We start from the raw sequence: 23154 nt of genomic DNA, 5'->3' as shown, positions 1-23154 counted from the left end.
GGGGGGTGGGGGTGGTGGGGTGGGGAGCTGGATGGGGACATAACTGTTCAGTCTGAGTGATGGCCACCCTATAAAAAGTTGTAAAATTTATTGTTTTTTCCTGATTATCTATGTAATTCTTACTCATTGTAGAAAATGTGGAAAATATGGACAAGCACAAGACAGTATATGATAGTCATCCCGAATCCTACCACTCACAGGCAACCATGGGTGGAATTTTGACATATATCCTTCTAGCTGTAGGCAAACATATACATCATAAGCATACGTTTCCCTTTCCATCAAATTGATCTATAATGATCTACATAGTATTATATTTACTTTTTTCGTTAATATAAACACTTTCCTTTGTAATAATCTTTTGTGGTAAAAATATATTTAGCATCATATAATGACTTCTTCCTGCCCAAGATTCCATTTTATTAAAAAGTATATAAATAAAACTATAATTTTTATCAGTATCTTATTACTGGGCATTTGTTTCCCTTTATTTCATTATTATAAGTAATACTTCATCGGATCAATTCTGTAACTCTTGTTGCCCATCTCTTTTTCATGACATATATGCATATATATGTACACATATATATGTAGTCATTCTCTTAAGCATCATTTTGAGGAATTCCTTGTCATATATACGTTAGTATTTCTTTTGAGCTTGGCATTGAACCAAGCAGTTCAGCTTGGTTATTACACCTCTTACGGCCCCATGAGAGTTACTGAGCTCTTGCTTCACCAGCTACCCTAACCTATTTCACTGTTGGTTTCTGAATTTTTCATATTGCTTTTATTTTGTTTGAGTTATCTTTCTTTCACATATAGCTTCAAATTAACCAGTCACCAGAAATAATATGCTTAGGATTAGATGAACATATGGAAATGGAGATTTCTCTAAGTATGGTGATAGAACCACAGCTCTTTGTCACTTTCTTTCCCATAGGCTTGGTGTGGGTAGCAGCAGGGATTATAGGCAAGAGTTCTTTGCAATCTTTCACAGTCATTCAGCATATTGTTTCAGAAGGAGAACAGAAAATGTGTGCTCCAGTTGTAGCTCGTGTGACTTTAAGCCTCGTACACCAGGTCTTTTAATCAAGCAGAGCAGCATGGACCACATGTGGGGTATGTTGTGGGGAAAACAGTGGAGGATGTATGTGATCCAGCTAGGTGACTGCCTATCAAATGCTGCTTTATTTGTACTTCTTTAAGAAGTTTTGGTCCTTTTTCTGGTGTCACTGGGAGGAATTTCACAGAACCTTGGTTTTATTCTCTGTAAAACAGAGGTTATTTAAACAATCCAATTTACTTACTTCACAGGCTATATTAAATGAAATAATACAAAGGGAAAATACTTCATAAGTTAAAAATGATGGTTATCATTATATTGATTGATTACTCACCTTAATCAATATTTTTTTGGAAAACTTTAACACTCTGGTGGGTACTGGTGGAGATAAAAATGACCCCTTTTTTTGGAGGACTTTGAATTTTATTGAGGAAGATAACACCCACAGATGCTTGAAGTTAGCTATGTTTAAGGCTCAGTACAGACAGTATATAATTTTTCTGGAAAGAGGACTTTTACTGAGAGCTACTATCTTTGGGGCAGGTTTCATGGATTAGAACTTTGAAATATTAAGAGATCGGGGGTAATTGCTTAGAAGGGAGGTAGGCTGCTAGGCAAAGGCCATTTGTTGGAAATTTTGTTCTTATTAGGTGTTTAAGATAGAAGAGAGAGTTCTCCATTCATATAACTACCTTAGTGAATAGAACATAGAATTTGCTTTCTGAAAAATATACGATAACTGTCTTAGAAAACTGAGATGTCCAAGGAGTTAAGGAATGTGCCTGCATGGGGTTATGCTCAAATTTAAATCGAACGATACTTTAGGTGTATTTTGAGAAAAATAAGAAACATCTCTTGACAGTGGAACAAATGAACATGTCTCACTCACTATAGGCAGCCCTCAAACCAAATAATATAATTTCAAATGCAAAGTATATACAGATGGGTAAAATACTTTCTGCCTCCCATTCACTGCTTAAAAATCTGAAATCCTCCAGTATGACAGTGACCAGGCAAATGCACCATTTGAGAATGTTATATAAACCATCTAAACCTCAGGGTGTAAAGCAAAGTCAGTTGTCTTTGCCTCATATATGACACGACTACTGATTGGACTTGGGTCAGAAAGCAATTCTGTTATCTCCCTGGGGAAGGGACCAAAAGGCCCTTGACATCCTATCACCAGGAGCCTTCAGCTGAGCTCTGCAGGGAGAGCTACAAGCTGCAGGTATGCTGGGAAAATAATTGGAAGTGTCCATGGGGAATTAAAAAACAGATGGTTCAGAAACCACTCTGGGGCTTGCAGAAGGACTTCAGTCCAAATATAAGGATCTGGACAGAGGAAAAGAAATCTGTGTCAGGGGCAACTGGACGTAAATTCCTGCTGTGTTTGTCATCGGTAAACATTACTTCATTTGATGGAAACACCACATCGACAATGGTGTTATCTACCACCTTATACTGTGCATTTTGGAGCTGAGATGTTTTCTTGCTGATTTCTCATGCTTGTAGGAAACAGTGTTTCTGGCTTCCATTTTGTGAAAAGAAGAGGAACAGATGGGATGAGAATGCTTCTATTTTTCCCTCAGTTCTTTTGCAACAGGTTGCTGTTTAACAGCTGGAAGTAGTAAATGGGTTCATTCTGGGAAGATAGACATTCTATACAATATTTTATTTTAAATTTTTTGTCAGAAAAAAGATCTCTGTAGAAAGCCAGTGCAAGTACATATAAAGAAGTCAGGTTTTTCTGATACGCTACAACTCAGAATACACTATTCTGAGTTGGGAGTACAGTGAATTATGAATTATGTCCAGCCTCTTTGTGACAAATTTTCCATCCAAAGGGCATAGCTTTTCTCTTCAATGATTTTTAAGGCAATGATGTCATAGTAAAGCAAAATGAATTTTAAAGTGGCCAGACTACATTACAAAGCATTCTGTTATTCAGCTAACTGTTGTGACATGTGAGGCATGTTTTGTAAAGGGTAAGAAGGACAGGAGAGGAATTGTTGCAAAAGTGAAGTACTTAAAGCACATGCTTTGCTCTCAGTCCAAATCTGCTCTGATTCAAGGACAACAGTTCATGGAAGATCCAAAACTAGCAGGTGTGATTAAACCCTGCACGGCCCAAATGCATAATTACAAATATGACTTGATTTCAGGCTGTCACTCCCATATATATTACAGCTGTATTTTATATATATTTTATTTCTGGGGCAATTTGATGTTGTGACTGAGTACTTACAGTGTGAACTGCTGTCTTTTATAGAAACATTTAAAATTCCTTAATGTCAGTGAAATAAACTTGTGAAATTATTATTAGGTCCCCTGGATGACTTTGAGGATTTACTATTTTTTTCTTTTCAAATTAAGCATAGGTTTATGTTTACCTCACCAAACAGATTTCACTCAAAGGCTGGGACTCTGTTTAGACTTGTGTTCTGCGATACCTATTTATAGTGTGCTGCACACAGTAGCTGCTTAATAAATACTTGTTTATTTGGTTTGCCATAACAAGCTTCAATAATTATTCCTACGTCTCTAATTTTTTCCCTGTATTAAAAAAAGATATTTAAAAATAAAGCAAGGACGATTTATTATCATTTAAAGTATTATTTATAACAGTAGGTCTTTTTGTTTTATTATTCCAGTGAGCATTAGCTTTTATTGTTCTTCTTGGTAAAATGTTATTTACCTGGAACTAAAAGCCTTGGGTTTTATCTTAGCCAAAGAATGTGTGTTTAGCCGAGAATGTAATTAGGGGAAATACTTAAGGGATTGTCAATGCAATGTTCTTTTAGCTCTTAGGCAATCCATATCCTGCTAAAATGTTTGTCTTTTTTTTTCTCCCCGCCTTCTGGCTGCTGTTCCAGGTCCCTTATTTCGCATGAGTCTTTGGCATCCTCAACTTTGAGTCTGACAGAAAGTCAGTCAGCCTTGAGCGTGAAACAAGAGTGGTCTCACGGCTACAGGGCTCTCCCTTCGCTCTCCTCCAACCACAGCTCTCAGAATGGCGTTGATCTAGGGGACCTCCTCAGCCTTCCTCCTGGAACAGCCATGCCCAGCAACAGTGTCTCTAACTCATTGCCATCCTACCTGTTCGGGATGGAAAATAGCCACTCTCCTTACCCTAGTTCCCGGCACTCTTCGGCCAGGTCCCACTCGGCCCGCTCCAAGAAGAGAGCACTGTCCTTGTCCCCGTTGTCCGATGGCATTGGGATAGACTTCAATACCATCATCCGCACCTCGCCCACGTCCTTGGTCGCCTACATCAACGGGTCAAGGTCTTCCCCGGCCAACATGTCCCCACAACCAGAGGTCTATGGGCATTTCCTGGGGGTGCGCGGCAGCTGTATTCCCCAGCCAGGCTCGGTGCCAAGCAGCCAGAAGGGCGTGCGGGTGGCCAGTGGTGGCCTGGCTCTTCCAGCCTACGACGAGGACAGCGTGCTGGAGTATGAGCGCATGCAGCAACTGGAGCACGGCGGCCTGCAGCCCGGCCTGGTCAACAACATGGTGGTGCAGCACGGCCTGCTGGACTCTGACGGCCAGCCGGCGGGCCTGCTAAAGACGGAGCGCCTGGATGACTTCCCGGGCGGCGCTCTGGACTTGCCCCCGGCACCCCCTCTGCCTCCTGTCCACCACACCCAACCGCTGGCCCTGCCTCAGGCCGCCGTGGAGGAGGATGGGGAGATGGAAGACGTTGGGGGCAAGCACTGCTGTCGCTGGATTGACTGCAGCGCCTTGTATGACCAGCAGGAGGAACTTGTGCGGCACATCGAGAAGGTTCACATAGATCAGCGCAAAGGGGAAGACTTCACTTGTTTCTGGGCCGGTTGTCCTCGAAGGTACAAGCCATTCAATGCCCGCTATAAACTGCTGATTCACATGAGAGTCCACTCGGGGGAGAAGCCCAACAAGTGTTCGGTGAGTCGCCTAAAGCCCACGGGAGTTCATTGAAGGTGTATGTGGTTTAACAAACGCTGCTACAAGTTAGGCGGCATTTTTTTCTTTTATGGAGTTTGGATGCTAGGGGTCTAGGTATCCATGGTACCTAGGTATCCTCTTCAGCCTGAGAAAGGGGAAGTCTTCTTTAATTATTAGTGGCTGGGGTATATCTCCACTTCTAGATTCTCTTCTGCAGATGTACATGATCGGGGAGGTTCACACTGCCACACTGTCCAAAGTCTTGGAAAATTGATTCCCACCAGGCACCAGCTTGAAGTTGCTGAAATGTGCAGGGCAGAGGAACACACACTACACCACCAGCAAGCTTTAGCTATTTTCCAAAGTAAATATTCAGTGATTTTCCCTTCCCTCCAATAACTGGGTGAGTGTTAGGGTTAGAGGGGTGGTTCTGATATTTAGAAAGGAACTCACACTTAGCAACTTGGCTAGTAAAAGTGTTGCTGCATACACCCACACGCCTGCACACTGCACCCTCCAAGGTTGTAAGTCTAGTTAATGATTTATAGCCAGCATGAGAACACTCAGGGTTACCAAAGGAGCTGAGTCTTACTGGATCTCCCTGAACTTTAAGGAGAGGGAGTTTGGTGGAAAATGTATAAGGAGAAAGAACCCAGAGGGGACTGTGTCTTTGGTGTTGAAGGAAGCGGGCATGGTGTCTCTTTCTCCCCACTTCCCCCTTTCACAACATCAATCCTGGAACTATCTCTGTTTCTTGGCAGAATTTACTGTTTTTGAATAATATGACTCTTAGATGGTTGCACAAACATTTCACACCTAACAGAAACCCTCAGGGTTTACAAGCAGGACATCACCCTTGGGATCCCAGGGTGGCTTTGCACAATCTCAGACAGCTCGCTTAACTCTTGGAAAAAGAAGAGCATGTGTTTTATATTAGTTTAGATGGACAGGAATATTTCTTTTACAGTTAACAATCTGAGAATTTTAGGTATTCCCTGGATATTGAATATGCTACAGGTCACTAAATGTGTGTAAAAAATATATATCATTTGGAAAAGGAACTTATTTAGATGGTGGTTCCCCCAGCCAGAGTCCCTTCTTTCTGTAGTATGTCTTGATGATAAAGAATCTGGGCCATGTTTACCATGTTTATGCTTGATTATAGATTGGCCAAGTTGTCAGATTCATGTAAAAGCAAACCAAACAGGTGATAGTTGTAAGGCAAGTATGAGAAGCGCTTTTTCACCATCCAGTAGGTATTTTTGAAAGAGTTTTAATAATTTCTGGAGGAATGAAATTGCATTTCTTGTCCTTACATTATGCCCCATGTTATGATTCTTCTTAAGGAAAACTTGAAACTCATACATTGTAAGAATGCCAGGTTATATGACTGAAAAGAATAATTACATTCCAGCCAACAAAACCTTACTCTGTCAGTAAGGTTCTGCATTAAAAATGCCAGAAAGAGACAAGCAATTGAAGGCAATTCCGTTTACTCTGTTTGGAACACACCGGCCTATTGCAGGCAAGAAAGACATTCAGTCTCTGAAGGAAAACAGTCCAGCCTTTTAGTTCTGACTAATCCTGGCTGAAAATAGTTTGCTGGATTTGGCTTTACTGAAATAAACATATAGGCTTGAATTATCCAAAAAAATATTTTTTTGCATTGCAAAATTAATTTTTGTGCAAAAGGATTTCCCTATTTTCCCACTATACCCAGATTTTGAAAAGGCGTATAACTTTATAAAGTTGACTTTTGCTAAAGTGCATGATGACTATTAAAAATAGAAATACTTCAGTGAAAGAATAAGCTGAGAGGTGAATGTTTGCAGGCGTCTGCATAGCTTTTCATGGTATTATTCAAGATGGGTATGGGAGGTGATTTTTCTCTCTCCCCTAGTCTGCCTACTCCCCATTTCTAGATGGAATCTTTGCAAAATTTAGATTGCTAGATTTAATAACGTATCAAATCTAGACCCACAAAGCATTAAATCACATGTTATAGTGCAAATGTATTGTACAAAACAGGGTTTCTTAGGGGCTGACTAATGCTGCAGTTCTTGCCTTGGGACTGTATATTTTTAGCAGGAATATAAGACGTACATATCATGAGCATCGTGTCTTGTGAAAACTGTTATGTTGCTGCCTGTCATCTGCTTGATTTGTAGGGTTGTAGCTAACTGGCAGCAAATAATTTTGCCCTGAAAGTTGAGCAGCCTCTCAAGTTGTAGCCCGTGGAGAGAAGACGTTGTGCTTAATGTGGATGCGCATCTGAAAAAGAGGCATTCTTCTGCCTCTTGCAAAACCAGTCTTTACACTCTTGGAATCCAGACACAGAACTCTTAAAACTGAACAGCTTCATCTCTCACTTTTTTAGAAACTGATGGTCGTTGATTCAAAGCTCAAGATCCTTGCCAAGTAAAATGACCACATTCTTCTTTTGGAGACATGAAGTGATCTTTGGGTTTTTGTGGCTGTGTCACATGCTGCAAAGGCTAGGAGCAGTTTAAATTATAAGGCCCTGTCCACTTTTGTTTTACGTATGTTTAACTGCTGTTAATTTTCTGTGGACCATAGTTAGAGTTAGTCATCCTTTTCACTCACTTAGCTTATTGACCCAAGAAAGATGTGATGACCCAATTGTGTTTGGTGACCATGACTACAGGCAGCACAATGAGCTTCTGGAAGTCATGTGAAAAGGAGGATGTGTGAAAGGGCTATTCAGTGACAGCCTGCTTACAGTAAGAGGCTACCACTGGTGTCCTCCCTTGGTGCCAAATTCCATCTCATGCATGGGAGAACACATTCTCAGAGTCTCTGACTGTAACTCCTCAGCCTTACCCAGAACTCTGGGATTCAGATCTCTCAGGACTTTAGGTGGCAGAACTGGGGGAGGATTGTTAATTTATTATTTGGTTAACTTACTGGAAGGAGAGAATGGTTTCTTTTCCCTTTCCCACCCAAACAACTCCACCCTTCTGTAGATCTCATTCTTACTACTTCTGTGGAGAGCCAAACCAGCTGCTTTCTTCCCGCTCTTGGCCTTGATTACAGAGATATTCCCAGCCATCGGCAAAGGCCTTGAGAAGTAAAGGCCTCAGCAGGCAGACAGACGGACCTCAGTTAAATCAGAAACTGGAATATGGCAATATTATATTAAAAACACCTGAGTCTATTCACTTCTGTCTACTAATAAAGCAATTTGTAGGTGCCAGATCATTCTATTTAGACCTTCCTGAGCTTAGACCAACCTCAACATTGATGAGTCTCAGAATTATCAGAACTTTTGAACATTCCCAGGTATAACTTTGCTGAATTCTATTATGTTTTTCTGAGATGATAAGGTTTCAAATTCTCAAGTCAGAGCAAGTAATGGAGCCTTATAATTAGTTTCTTTCCCAACCCCGTGTTTCATGTTCCTAAAAGGACAATGTAAAGAATAACCCCAAACTATAGATGTACAGTAACCATCCCTAACAGTAGCCATAGTAAGTGTTCCACTGAATGCACACTGAGAATGTTTTTACCGTAGTAGGTCTTTTTGCCATTAAGTTGAAGAGTATGCAACACCTCAGTAGCGTTCCCAGGAAGGTGTCCTCTGAATGAGATCAGACACACTTCTCATGAGAAAGCCTATCTGATCAGGGCAGAGTGAGCAGAGGGACAGGGTTCTGTTGCCAGGATCAGAAACACTGATCCTGGCCTTTGTGCACAAAAGAAAGCAGTTGGGCTGGGAGGTTAGGGAGTGTTAATGAGGGAATTAGGGGGAATGTGGGTCGCCACTTAAATTTTGCTTATTTTTCCTGGATGAATTTTATCCAATAGCAAAAAGGAATTTTGTAAAACTTTTACCCACCCACAGATTTTCACAAAAATGTCACTGACCGAAGACAGCTTTGAATCTTGTATGAATTGACTCATTTCTCCACAGACATTTTGCCTGGCAAAATGCAAAGTATTTGCTTTGGCTTGACTATTGGGCCGTTTGCTTTTTAAGTAACATTGGATTATGGAATACAAGAAAATAAATACAGAGCTGGGGCCATGTCCCCATTCCTCTTTTATGGCCTGATTTATGGGTTATGGGCCAGCCTTAGCCATGTAAGACATTTCTTGAGGAAAAGTAAATTCATTGTAAAATACGGAAGGAGGTTTTTTTTCCCCCACATCCTTTATTTTATTATTTTGATAAGACTTGGCATTGATGTGGTGACCACAATTACCTGACTAGAAGGGACCTCAGGAAAATATCATCTAGGCATAATTATTAATTATCACTCCACAGTCTTCATATTGGCAACAATTAATAAATTCTCGGGCTTCTCTGGTGGCGCAGTGGTTGAGAGTCCGCCTGCCGATGCAGGGGACATGGGTTCGTGCCCCAGTCCGGGAAGATCCCACATGCCGTGGAGCGGCTAGGCCTGTAAGCCATGGCCGCTGAGCCTGCGCGTCCGGAACATGTGCTCCGCAACGGGAGAGGCCACAACAGTGAGAGGCCCGCGTACCACAAAAAAAAAAAAAAAAATTCTCATAATGTCAAGTATTGGAGGGTATGGAGAAGGGGATGTTTTAACATTGTTAGTGAGAGTAAGCTAGTGTAACCACTTGGAAAAATTTTTGAGAATATCTAGCAAACGTGAAGATGAGCATATCCAACAAAACCATGTCTAAGTATCTATCCTAGAGCAACTCTTGGTGGCAGGAAGACATGCCTTTGTGTTTTTCTTTTTTATAAATTTATTTGTTTTTGGCTGCGTTGGGTCTTCATTTGCTGCAAGCGGGAGCTACTCTTTGTTGCATCACGCGGGCTTCTCATTGTGGTGGCTTCTCTTGTTGTGGAGCACAGGCTCTAGGTATGCGGGCTTCAGTAGTGTGGCACCCGGGCTCAGTAGTTGTGACTTGTGGGCTCTAGAGCCCAGGCTCAGTAGTTGTGGCACATGGGCTTAGCTGCTCCGCAGCATGTGGGATCTTCCCGGACCAGGGCTCAAACCCATGTCCCCGGCATTGGCAGGCAGATTCTTAACCACTGCGCCACCAGGGAAGTCCCCATGCCTCTGTTTTTTTAAAAAAGTATAAATAACCTATCTGTCCATAGATAAGGTGAGTCAACAAACTGTGGTTTATTCCTAATGAAATAATATAAAGGAATTTAAAATTAAGAAGCTATATATAAATCGATATATCTATAGATTGATAGATAACAACATGGATAAATAGATAACAATGTTGAATGAAACAATTACATGCAAAAGGGTATATACAGTGTAATATAATTTATGTATATTTAAACACATGCTAAGCAGTATTATACAGTTGTTGTAGATACATAATTACTTGGTTAAACAATAAAATCATGTAGGCAGGATAACCTTAGGATAGTGGATACTTCTAGAGATGAAAGAAATAGGAAGACACGGGATGTATCTTTTATCCAAAGAGGGAGAGAAATGAAACAAATATGGCAGAATATTAAAATGTTTGGTGGTGGCAATACAGCTGTCATAGGTATCTTATAATATTTTCTATGCTTTGCTGCCTGTTTGAAATATTTTATAACTGTCTATATATATTTTTATCTAAAAAGAAAAGAAAAGAAAATCAATGAGTATAATACTCTTAACTCCCTTCCACACATACCAGTTTTTCAGAGAGGAGAAAAAAGCCTAGGGAAATTAAGCGATTTTTCTAAGACTAGAAAGTTGTTTGGCCATTGCCTACTTACTCCAAGGAGGTGGTTTTCCACTTTGGCTGACATTGGAATTGCCTGAAAAGATTTAAAAAATACCCATACCTGGGTCCTACCCCCAGAGTCTGTGATGTAATTGGTGGGGTGTGTAGCTTTCCAGGTGATTCTAAAGTGCAGAAGGGTGAGAACTAGTGCTCTAAAAGCTTCCACATTCTGACACTGAACTCTAGATAGACGAAAGCTTACCTTGTCATTTTAGTTAAGGCGTAGGGAGGCACTGTTTAGTAGCAAGTACATTTTCATTATCATCGGTGTCCTGACAATGATTAGGATAATTTCGTGTTCCCTTGGAATAAAATTCAAGACAAGGGATAAGAAGATAACAGAGCAGCGCTGGTCGTGGCAGAAGGCTTTCAACTGAGTGTCCATTTCATATGCAGAGTATTCTCTCTCTACAATTAATAGTCAGTTAAAGGTTGGGATGAGTCTGTGCTGAGTAATGAATGTCATTGCCACCTCCTTGCCTCTTGAGTTAAAAGTGGAACTGACAAATCTGTCACATTGCTCCCATTTTTAAAGGTAAAATAGAGTCTTTCCCCTAACAACTACAATGCAGCCTTTCTGCTTTTAATATAAAATGATCTTCAAAACATTTTTGCTACTATGGATGTTTCTGAAGAGTTGGTAAATTGCTAAAATATTGAATTTTCCCTTTTATCAAATCTGCCTGATGTGATTAAATAAATAAAATTAACATTAATATCCTCTTTGTCTCTTGAGGCTGAAACACCACCAGTGAAACATCTGGTAAAGATCAGAGAGAGCGTAGCTTCCAAATTGTATCCCACAAGGCATCAGTCTGTCAAGTATTTAATGCAAACGCAGTGATTTTAAAAAGATACAACTAAATCACAAGATTTTTTTCCCATTGATTTTACATAAGAAAGAGATGCCACCATATTTATCTGTGTATAGACATATCCAACATAGTGTAGACATATATATGTCACTATAAATTACAAACCCGTTAGTATAGGTAAAAACAAAACCACAGAAATTCTCATCAGATGGGGCATTGGCCACAGTTTATAAGGCGTCTGTCAAATTGGATTTTACATCCCAAAACACAGTTTAGAAACCTTCCATTTGGTAGTGGTTTAATTTTATTTCCCTTTAGAAGGCATTTAATCCACTTTACCTGAGGAACTGGCCTTTCATGAACTTTGTCTTGAAAATAAATTCATAGCAGATTTGGGCAAACGTTTCATAGCAAATCGTGGCTTATGTTTCTTTGCCCGGCACTTCTAAGATTAATGAAAAGCAATAGATAATGAGAGAAACTTTAAGAGGCTGAATACTTGAGGCTTTATCCTCATTAAGCAAAATCATTAACTACATGACAGTTAATGTTCCTTTTAGTTCATATTTGTTTTGTGGTTTTTCTCTAATTTCATGCCCTGAAATAATGTTTTTAAAATTACAAAAAACTATGGTAATCTTTTCCTAAAAGATCTGATTAAGGGGATATATTTTAGATCTCCTGAGGTTTGTTCATATGTAGATTTTATTTGATTTTTTTTTTATGTTTATTGGAATATAATTGCTTTACAATGGTGTGTTAGTTTCTACTGTATAACAAAGTGAATCAGCTATATGTATACATATATCCCCATACCCCCTCCCTCTTGCGTCTCCCTTGCACCCTCCCAAGCTGATTAAGGAATCTCCATACTGTTCTCCATAGTGGCTGTGTCAATTTCTATTCCCACCAACAGTGCAAGAGGGTTCCCTTTTCTCCACACCCTCTCCAGCATTTATTGTTTGTAGATTTTTTGATAATGCCCATTCTGACTGGTGTGAGGTGATGCCTCATTGTAGTTTTGATTTGCATTTCTCTAATAATTAGTGATGTTGAGCATCCTTCATATGTAGATTTTAAAATGTATTTTTCTTAGTTCATTCTCCATCAGTGTGGAAAATTAGTTTGGTGATTTATTAGAAATGTCTTTTGTGACCTTTGGAATATTTCTTGATTACGTTTGCTCTGAGTGGTCGTGTTGACATCTTTGAGTCCAAATGGAATTCAAGTATGTAGAGTGAAAGACCACATATATTTTTCCATAAAAGAGGTAGTCTGATTCTCTTTGATCTTTCAGAAGTGTTTTCTTCAAGCTCTGGGTAGAATGATGTGGAAAAGAGATTTTTTTTTTTTTTTTTTCTGGGCAGATTTATTAGTTTCTACTGTAATTACTGAGTCAGGGCCTCTGGACTATCAATAAGACAATGAATGTTGTAACCCTGGGTGGTGGATGTGTGGCTGGCAAACACACAACCTGGGTGGGCAGGCTCGATTTCCCCTTGGCTTGAACTGTGGGCAGCCTCAACCAGAGGGGAGATTGGTTGGTTTAGTGGGTGTCATCGCTCATATGGGAGGTTGGTGTAGATAGGAATTTGATGAGAAAATGGAATGAAACCTGTGTGTTCTTATTTTGCAGCACAGTATTTATTTTTATTTTCTTGGTCCATGAATGCTGGATTTGAGTACAGAGAATAACTAATAATTTTGAATTTTGAAGACTTTAAAAAATAGTTAATTTGAAAAGTAACTGAGAAACTGGAAAATGAGATGACCTAGTTCTGGGGAGGCAGGGGCAATGTGCATGAGTAATTTACACCATGCTCCAAACTTAAGGTGAGCGTATAGTTTATTGTTCAAATTGGGACAATTTTGAGAGTGAAAGGGGTTCTCTTTCCCTGGAATATCTGTGCAAAACAGGCTTGTCCTAGGAAAACTAGGATGTATAGTTGTCCTGCCCAAATAGTATATGCAGGGACTTCCCTGGCGGTCCAGCGGTTAAGACACCGTGCTTCCACTGCAGGGACCATAGGTTTGATCCCTGGTCGGGGAACTAAGGTCCCTCATGCTGCGTGGTGTGGTCAAAAAAATAGAAAAAAACAGAAAAAACCAAACAGTATTTGCACTGATGTGTCCAACCAATCAATGCATGCTCATTCATTTATTTGATCACTGAATACAAGCCACGTGCCATGCCCTGTCCTGGAAGCTGGGAGTGAGTAGGTATGGAAATAAATGGGACATTCTTTTGAAGAGATCACAGTCTTCTAGCAGTGACAGCTGTGAAAATAGTTATTTACACAGTAATGAAACAAGGGCTATGATATAGGTCTATGCAGATTGTTTTAATGGGAAAACAGGGGAAGAACCTTCCAGCTCTGTAGAGTCTTAGAGGAGGCGACTGCATCTTGAAAGAAGACAGTGATTCTTGCAGAGAAAAGGAAGGAAGCCATTCAAATGGAGCACCACAATATGTGATAACACAGGGGTGTGAAAGAGTCCAGGAAAGAAACAGTTCCTAGGTAGTTCGATGGTCCAAGACTAGGTAGGAGTGTGAAGGGAGGCTGGAAATTCACCTTGGGCCAATAACAAAGGACTTTTACTATCAAACAGGGATAATATTTTGAAAATTAGAAAGAATTACACACCTAGTTAATACAAATGCAAATTCAGTTAAAACAAAAGAAGTCTTAGGAGGCAGCATTATTAAGGAAGTAAGCACAGTGCTTTAGTGCATGTGAAATGAAACTCTGATGTCCCCCAAACCATCTCATTGTCTCTTAAAGTTTATAGTTTCATTCTTCATTGAAATCTATCTCTTGACAGCTATAATATGAAACACAAATTTTTCTTATGCCAAATGATAAGAAACACATAAATGGAGTGTTTGTCTCCACATAAATGGAGACAAATGTAAAAGTATTTTCTGTGGTGGGCTTTAAAGAAAATTAAAAACCCGAGGAAGACTAGGGACCAAAGGCTATTTGAGCAGTTATGTGGAATGACTAAGAAGTGGACAGGGGCTGCATACATTATCCTGTGTATGAGTAGCCTTCTATTAGTTAAATATTTCCTTTTATAATCCGTAAAGTAGTGAAGTACTGTTAGGCAAAGGTTGGACTGGTACTCGTCATGTTGAGCTTGTCAGCCCTTTCCAGACTTCCTCCCACCCTCTGACTGCTAAGATTTACTGTGGAATTTTTTTCTTCTCAGACTGAATTAATACAGAGCAGAGCTAAATGTTTGAGATGGTTAGAGGAGTGCACATTAAGTAAATTCTCATCAAAATGGCACCCATTCCTGCTGATTCAATCTGGAGCACCTTAGGGCCTCATGCCTCTTTAGACAGGGGAAGGCAGAGTGAAAGCAGAGACTGGCCTTTTGTTACTTGAGCTTCATGCTCTAGAGCACTCACCTCACCTGGGGCTTGAGCCTCCCAATGTTGGACTATTTGCCTGTGTGACCAGAGAGCACAGCCTGGAGCCAACGTCAGTAGACTTAGGTGTTCAGAGTGCTCCAGATAAGGCATCGGACCGGTCTTTGTCCTTAAAATTTACGAGGCAGCATCTCAGGCTTGTATTTATAGAACAATTTCTTTTTTGTGCTTTACCATGCTTATTTGAAAATGCTTTAAGTTTTAAGCTGGGAAAGCTCATCCTTTGATTAGAAATATTGCTACAAGTAAACTCTTTCTCTTCTGCCACTTCCATCTCCCATTCCCAGTCAGTTTCTAGCGTGAAACCACCAAATGGTGCTTTGTTAGCCAAGAGAATGGATTTGGAGGTGGAAGAGCAGTTGCAATGAAGGGAAAATGGGGGACCCCACCTTAAAAAAAATTCTGAAATGGAAATTTGTCTTCCATTACATTTGTGGTGACTCTTATTGTCTCCTTCCCTCAGAATTTCCATGCTGCCTTAGGGCCCATGCTTTTGCTCCTTATTTTTTCCCTCCATCTATTCAAGGCTTGCTTTTGGGAAAAAAGTTCAGCAAAGATAAAATTCTACATATAAATAAATGGTGAATGACTGAGAAAAGATTCAGTGCACTGGCCTTCCCAGGGGTAGTTGCTATTTTCACTAGGAAGAAAGTGTTAAACCTCTCCCTTAGACAGAAACTCATTTAGGGAAATGAAAAGGGAAAGAAAATAATGGTCTTACAAATTCTGAGCTACTAGATTGCTTTAATCTTCACCATAGCCCTCAGAGTGAAGTAATTTGTGGAGCTTGAGATTCACATTCTCTTCTTTATAACTACATATTCCAACATCATTATTCATCTTTGAGTCCTACCCATGGCATCTTGCTCAATGATTAGAATAACATATAGTATCTCTCAAATATATATACATACATCTCTGTCTTTTTACTAACCAATCAACTGATCTATCTATATCTGTGTATATGTATATGTGTGTGTGTGTGTGTGTGTGTGTGTATATATATATATACACACACACACACGTGTGTGTGTGTATACATATATTCTTGGAGTCAGGATGGGTACATGGAGGTTATTATTATTCTATTGTTTCTACTTGTGAGAAGATTTGAAATTTTCCATAATAAAATGTTAAAAATAAGCAAATAAAGTTTTTGAGTTAACTTTTAGGAAGCAAAAGGACAGTTTGTTTGTTCCCTCCAACACCTCAGAAAATGTTGCCAGCCATTTTTTTCCTTGGGTATCCTGTGTTCTGATCTGAAAGCAAATTAATTTTTTCCATTGCTCTTAAAGGTCTCTGAAATAATTTTGCTTAAAAATGAGATGAGAGATACTCTTAAGCAATAACATGATATTTGAAAAGGCAAACGATAACAAGGAAGCGCTATTGGAGAATGTTAAGATGATCTGACTTCTGTAATAGACAGCCCCAAATCTCAGTGGCTTGGTACAATAAAGGTTTGTTTCTTATTCATGTTGTAATACAGCTTGCTCCTTGTGATTGTTCAGTGGCTCAGGAACCTTCAATCTAATAGCTGTGCAATCTGAGTCTAGGGTGGAAGAGCATGTTGAGGATTGTGCAGAAGGTTTGGAAGCTGGATCTGCAAATGACACGCTTCACTTCTTCCTGCATCCCATTGGCCCGAACTTAATCACATGACCCCAGCTAACTGGAAGGGGGGTTGGGAAATGTGGTCTTTATGTGTGCACAGGAGGACATTAAACACAGAATATTGTATCTTCAGCAAGCAACTAGACGTCCCTCTCCTGCTTCACCCCTGACCTATCCTGGTTCTCTGTATCCCCTTGAAAAGAAGAAACTGTCAAATCTTGATCTTTGAGTTTTTCTTGAGTGGCCACCCTATATCATCAAAGTGGTTTTGTAAAAGACCATTTCTTTTTTCTTATCAGTGCTGGCTTCTATAACTTGCTTTTCAACTTACTAAATCTTTCCCAGCCCAACCATTTTTTTCTTATTTACTCTCCAAGGATTCCATTGCCATACAGTCACCACTGCTGGGAAAACTCTTGTTATCTCAAGTGAATTACTCAGTTTTTCCCACCTTGTCCAAATTACATGTTCTTGGTGCATAATTCCCCACTGCTCATCATCTTTCTAAGTCATGAGGATGTGTGATGTCTTCATGTCCCACAGGCACTCACCCTTGAGGGAGATCTGCTCATGATCAAGGGCAAGGTCATAAATGAATCACAGAGAGATACACCATCGTGAACAGAAATGTGGTGTGAAGGGCTATTTTACTAAGACCCTGAAACACAATATTCCCCATCTGTTCATAAAGTAACTTATTTGATACACACAGTGTGGTCATAAGTGCTCTTCTATTCTCTGAATGCTTGCTTTTGGTCATGAACTGGCACACACAAAAGGAAAAAATGACAGTGTGCCTCTATGGACACTTTTGGTCCGTTTCCATAAATATATTCAAACAAAATGAAATTGCCTGGCTCTATATAATATGTCCTTTAGTGTGTTTAAGCTTGCAAAATTACCCCCAAGGATGACAAATTGTAAACATCATGCAATACCACAGCCGTGGTTCAAGGCCTGTCTCAGTGTTCTGCCGACATTCACCCTTCCTAGAAACGTTTAAAGTGTTTTAGGAAAACGAAGCTAGGCAAACAAGCTTATCAGGAACGACAATAAAAAAATCATTGATTCTAATTAGGAGGCGTCACACATACAGAAACAAAGCTGCTTTTGTGTAGTGGAAAGTCTATCTGTTCTCTGAAACACATGGAGTGTTTTCCAGTCGCTTTAGATAATGAAGCTGACAAAGTTTCAGGGCCCTGACCTTTTGGCCCATCTCAAGCAATGCAGCTGCACTTGTCGAAACTTGAAGGTGTTGGTGGGAGGTGTGCTGGGATACAAGTTGTTATAAAGGTGACAGTGAAACAGGTGCTATTTTTTCTGAAAGCCCCAAACTACATCATAAATTGAGGTGGGGAGTATTTAGGTTCTTGAGGCAAGGACTGAGTTTATAGCAGTTACCTCTAGTTGTTCCTGTAGCAAGTACTTCCCCCAGCAGCCCAGTGCATTGACCCACCACTGGTGAGGACTCCAGCGACTCCGGCTGTCTGGGTCAGCCTGCTCCTGCTCCTTCGTGTGTCCTGGGGAGATCAGCTTTATATTGTAACCCTGGTTTTGTGCTATGCTCATGGAATGGGGTCTTTATGGTGGAACCAGGCAAAAAGGAGCTGTATAATCTGAGCAAATAATGGAGAAATCACTCTAATTGCTTTACACCATTGAGGTAGTAAATCAGAATCCACAGCTGTGTCACTGTCACTTCTCTTGAATTCAGGACTTCAGAAAAATGAATTTCACTAGACCACAGGGTCAGGAACATAGATCATAGTAAATCGATGGACAGTTTAGTTCAATATTAAGAGTACATATTGACCATTTGCAGTGTCAATGATTTATTCTCAAGGAGGAGTTTCATAGAAGACGTTTCTAGTTGCTTGATTGTACATTTCCTCGGAAGATTGGCTTGCTAATCACCATCAATGAGTAATAGGGGTTGCCCCACCCCGAAAAATAAAGCCCATTGTGTTCTGAAGGAATGATACTGCCAAGTGTCTTGACAGGCTCCTGCTGCACTTGTCAAACAGCTGTGCCTGGGTGTGAAATTTTGAAGTTGGATTCTCACTTAGCCAAGATTAGAATAGGTTTAATTGAAGGTGTCTGAAACGGGGGACAATTTAAAATTCTTAAATACAGAATTCACACATTTCTAAAAAACATTGTACTGATCATTTCTAAATTATTTGGTTTCTGCCTTCATTTTTACTAACATAGATATTATATAAAATTCAAATGATCATAATATAAAAGAAAATTATCTTAATATGGAAAATGTTGTAAAGTTATTTGTATAATTTTTTTCACTTAAAGATCTTTAAATATTTGGTTTATGTTTACATTTTAATACTGAGTCATTCCTCTATTTGCAGGTGTGCGTGCTCTCTGTGGTCTCTAAAAGTGATCCGCAGGTGTAAGACAAAAAGGTCTCTGATGACTATCTCTATTTCACTCATTCAACTATTGAGCAATTGAGCAACTATTTCATAACAACCACTCTTCTAGGCCCTGGGGATATAGCAGTGAACAGATCAGACCCCAAAACTCCCTGTCCTCTTGGAGCTCTAGAGGGAAGGATAATAAATAATGCAGATGCTTGGGGGAAGAAGGTTTCAGACAGAGAGAACAGCAAGTGTAAAGGCCTTGAGGCAGTAGTGTTGGCCTGGTTTGTTCTAGAAACATCAAGGAGTCCAGGGTGGCTGGAGTAGAGTGAACAAGGATGAAAGAGAAGAGGAATTCAGGGAAAAAATGTTTAGGGTCTAGATTGTTTAGGGCTGGTAGTCCATGAAAGGATAGTTTTGAGTAGAGGGATGATATGATTTATATTATGTTTTTGTATAATTGTTGAATGCTGTATGGAGTGTACATTGAAGAGGAACTAGGAATAGAAGCAGGAAGACCAAGCCTCAGTAACTGGGATCATTGCAGTAACCTTCTCTCTGGTCTTCCTGCTCATGTCCAGAGGTAGAAGTTAGGGTAGTCAATTGAGTTCTGGCTATATAAACATAGCCAGAACTCAGTTGACAGAATTTCTCAGTGGATTGGATATGGGATGTGGGAGACAGAAGTGTCAGCTGTGACCCCAGGGTTTGGAGTCTGGGAGGATGGGAGTTACCTTTAACTGACTGTGGGAGGTTTGGGGAGAAAACAGAGAGTTTGGTTTTATTTTTTAAATTTTATTTATTTTTGGCTGCACTGGGTCTTTGTTGCTGTGCGCAGGCTTTCTCTAGCTGCAGAGAGCGGGGGCCACTCCTCGCCGTGGTGCGCGGGCCTCCCACTGCGGTGTCCTTCCCCGCTGCGGAGCACGGGCTCCAGAGCACAGGCTCAGTAGCTGTGGCACATGGGCTCAGCAGTTGTGGCTCATGGGCTCTAGAGCGCAGGCTCAGCAATTGTGGCACATGGGCCCAGTTGCTCTGTGGCATGTGGGATCTTCTTGGACTAGGGCTCGAACCTGTGTCCCCTGCATTGGCAGGTGGACTCCCAACCACTGTGCCACCAGGGAAGCCCAGAGTTTGGTTTTAGGCTTGTTAAGTTTGAGGAGCCTGTGGTGTGAGTCCCAGGGTGAGTCTGGAGATCAGGGAAGTCTAGACTGATACTATTTTGGGGTTACCTATGTATAGGTAGTATTCAAGGTTATGAGATTGTCTGACCTGATTGAAAGTGAAATAAGTAGAGTCATGAAAAAATTGGTGTCTGTACTCCTGAATTCCATGAGGGGTGGGTGAAGGGAGAGATGAGTTGTAGTAGTCAAGTCCTCTTTCCCAAACAGCTTGTATCTCCTTTGCCCTGCTTTGTTGTGTTGCCCTGACCCTACCTTCCGTATATCTAGGAGAATTTCAAGGTGCCATTGAAGAGAAAAAGATAGGGTTGAAGAGGTTGGTTCAAGTTGGACTGCCATTGACATACCTGTATTTCTGTTTCCACATCAGAAGATAAGCAGACAGAAAACAAGGAGTACATGATTCAAGAGAATAAATAGGTTTCTACCGTCATAGTCTTATGCTCTTGAAATTGGGGGGTTGTTAATAATAGGATCCATATATCTTAGTTTATACAGAACTTAACAGTGTGTAAGCTCCAAGAAATAGTCTTAAGTCAGTTCTATCATTGAGGTGACATGGAGGTGACAAGGAATCCAGGAACAGATTGGATGACTTCTTGGTCAGTTTGTTGAGGGGATTCAAAAAATAATGGGTAATTTTTTTCTCCTTTTCCAACAGTGAGATTCTGAGATTCTGTCTTTTAATAAATTAATCTCTCAGTGAATTTGATGGTAGCTTGTGTTCCAGAATTCATGTTCTCAATAGCCTGGCTGATCTCTGCTTAGACAGCCAGCTCCATGAATGTCTCCATAATGTTGATAGGGAGCAATATGAAAGAGCTGTGGGTTTGAGGTTTTCAGGGGTTGTACTTGGGTTCATGTTCTAGATGTGTACATTGTGTGAAAGGCTCAGGGATTCTGTTCTTGGCCATTGAAGCCCAGGGAGTCTGTGGAAGTAATTTTAATTTTAAGATCACACAATTATATTTCTTCCTGCTCTAGAAACAGCTTAATGAAATACCTTTTGTGTACCATGTATTGGGTTTGTTTACTGTAGATTGTGATAGCTAGGGAACAAAACCTTACATTTTAGCTTTTGGAAATTTTTATGATGTTCATGTCTTTGGCAATAAAACTTCGTTGGCTCCAACAAGATGCCTCTTTTGTTTGCCTGAAGTGTTATGTCAGGTCTATATTCAGAGAAGGGATAGGGATTTTTTTACATTTATTTTTCCCTTCTGTTTCCTCTCTTCTCCCCCCATTTTCTAGCACCTACTCATTCACTTTATGTTTTCTTTCTACACAGAGCTATTGAAGGTGAGTACAAAGAGAAAATGGAGGTTTTAACAGTGCTTAAAATCTGTGTGTGTGTGTGTGTGTGTGTGTGTGTGTATTTCCATCCAGTGACTGCGAAAGTATATTCAGTGCTTAAAAACAGTGATATTTAATATTTAAGTCTATATTTTATAGAGTTTATATCTGTTGTAGGGACTGTCTTATATTTTCTAGCAGGGTTTACTGTTCTACTAGTTAGGGCAGGGCTTCACAACCTTACGCTATTGACATTTTGGACCAGATAACTCTTTGTTGATGAGGGCCTCTCTTGAGCATTGTAGGATATTTAGCTGCATCCCTGGCCTCTACACATTAGACGCTAGTAGCACCCCCTTTATCCCTGGTAGTGACAAAAATATCTCTAGGCATTCTGTATGTCTCCTGGGGGGCAAAGTTGCTGCAGGTTGAGAACCGCTGAGCTAGGGGAGTCTGAATTTATCTGCCTTATTCATGTGGAGACAGGGCAGTTATTTTGAGATTGCAGTCAGTGCCTGAAATGCAAATATTTGGCTTAAAAAATGTTCACTTGGCATATCCAAGTGAGAGCTTATGGGAACCTTTTCTTCTCTGGCCTCACCAACGGCCCTGGCCATGGCCTCTGTAACTTCTGATGACCAGTTGATGAAGAAGTAGTCCTTGATGCATTCAGGATTGTAGTAGGGAGGGATGTAAATTGTTCCAAGAACCTACTTGACCCAGAATTGCCTTTTCTTATAGAAATACTGATGTAAATGGAGGGTTGGTTCCCTGTTCCAGAAAAATGGCTGTATCTAGAATGTATCCTCTTCTGTTGCGGAAGTGGGGATTTATCTAGAGCAGAACTACTATGATATTTTAAGCCAGAATCCCAGTCTTAGGTGAGAATAATCCCTATCAATATTCAACTTCTCAATTTCCGTATTAACAATGAAAGCATAGTACTGAAAATATACAGAAATTTAAAGGCCCAAATTTGCAGTTTCACTGTGTTTGTCTTTGCAATGCTCTGCCTTTTGATTCTAGAAGTGAAGCCCATTTCACTCTCCCATTTAGAACAAGTCATTGAGAGGGTGCACTGTTGGTGCCCACGATGGCACTAGATAAATGACTCATTAACAGGAAAGGGCTCTTTCCATCACTACTTGACTTCAATAAGGAAAGCCAAAGAACCTTTAGATCTACAACTGTATCAAGCCAGCAGTGCTTACAAGATTAAACTTTTTTGAAATCAGCTAATTAGAAGCAATTTTAAAACAAACAGCTTTCTGGAGCTTCATCAGGAAAATCATAGGTATAATTATCAGTAGTTACATGTATTATCCTAGAAGAATAATTTTCAAAATATAAGACACTGATTGTTTGCCTAACCTGTTCCACCCAGGGGACTTTTTGAGTCAAGACTGGGTTTGGAAATATTTTACACAGAATGACTAGTGGCAGTAATAATAGACATTGACAAATGAAAGTGGCCTTGTATGGTTTATACAGAATAATAAAAATCACCCTATGCTTATGACAGAAGAAAATTAAGTAGAACAGCTGTATTTGGACATTTACTTTTGGACCCCGAGGGAAAAAAAAAAAGTTTTCACAGTTCGAGACAGACTGTTGGGAAGCTGAACTCTACCCAAGATAATAACATCTTCCATTTGTTAAGTCAGGTTTACAAAGCACTGTCCCATGCATAATCTCATTGGATTCTCACAATAATCCTTAGAGGTAGAAA

The 23154-nt window shown here is 40.1% G+C and overlaps 1 protein-coding gene across 2 annotated transcripts in view; it reads left to right on the top strand.

The window, feature by feature from the left end:
* The window catches only part of GLIS3 (GLIS family zinc finger 3), a 493473-nt gene that overhangs the window by 172308 nt on the left and 298011 nt on the right, over positions 1-23154 (top strand). For both annotated transcript variants that reach the window (XM_024734311.1, XM_024734310.1), the window contains one exon: positions 3937-4987. In XM_024734311.1, the coding sequence (XP_024590079.1) occupies positions 3937-4987 (1051 nt within the window). The remainder of the gene's footprint in view (positions 1-3936; positions 4988-23154) is intronic.

The sequence above is a fragment of the Neophocaena asiaeorientalis genome, unplaced genomic scaffold (genome assembly GCF_003031525.2).
Source record: "Neophocaena asiaeorientalis asiaeorientalis breed wild unplaced genomic scaffold, Neophocaena_asiaeorientalis_V1.1 scaffold256, whole genome shotgun sequence".
NCBI classification, from domain to species: Eukaryota; Metazoa; Chordata; class Mammalia; order Artiodactyla; family Phocoenidae; genus Neophocaena; species Neophocaena asiaeorientalis.
This window is presented reverse-complemented; position numbering and strand designations above follow the sequence as displayed.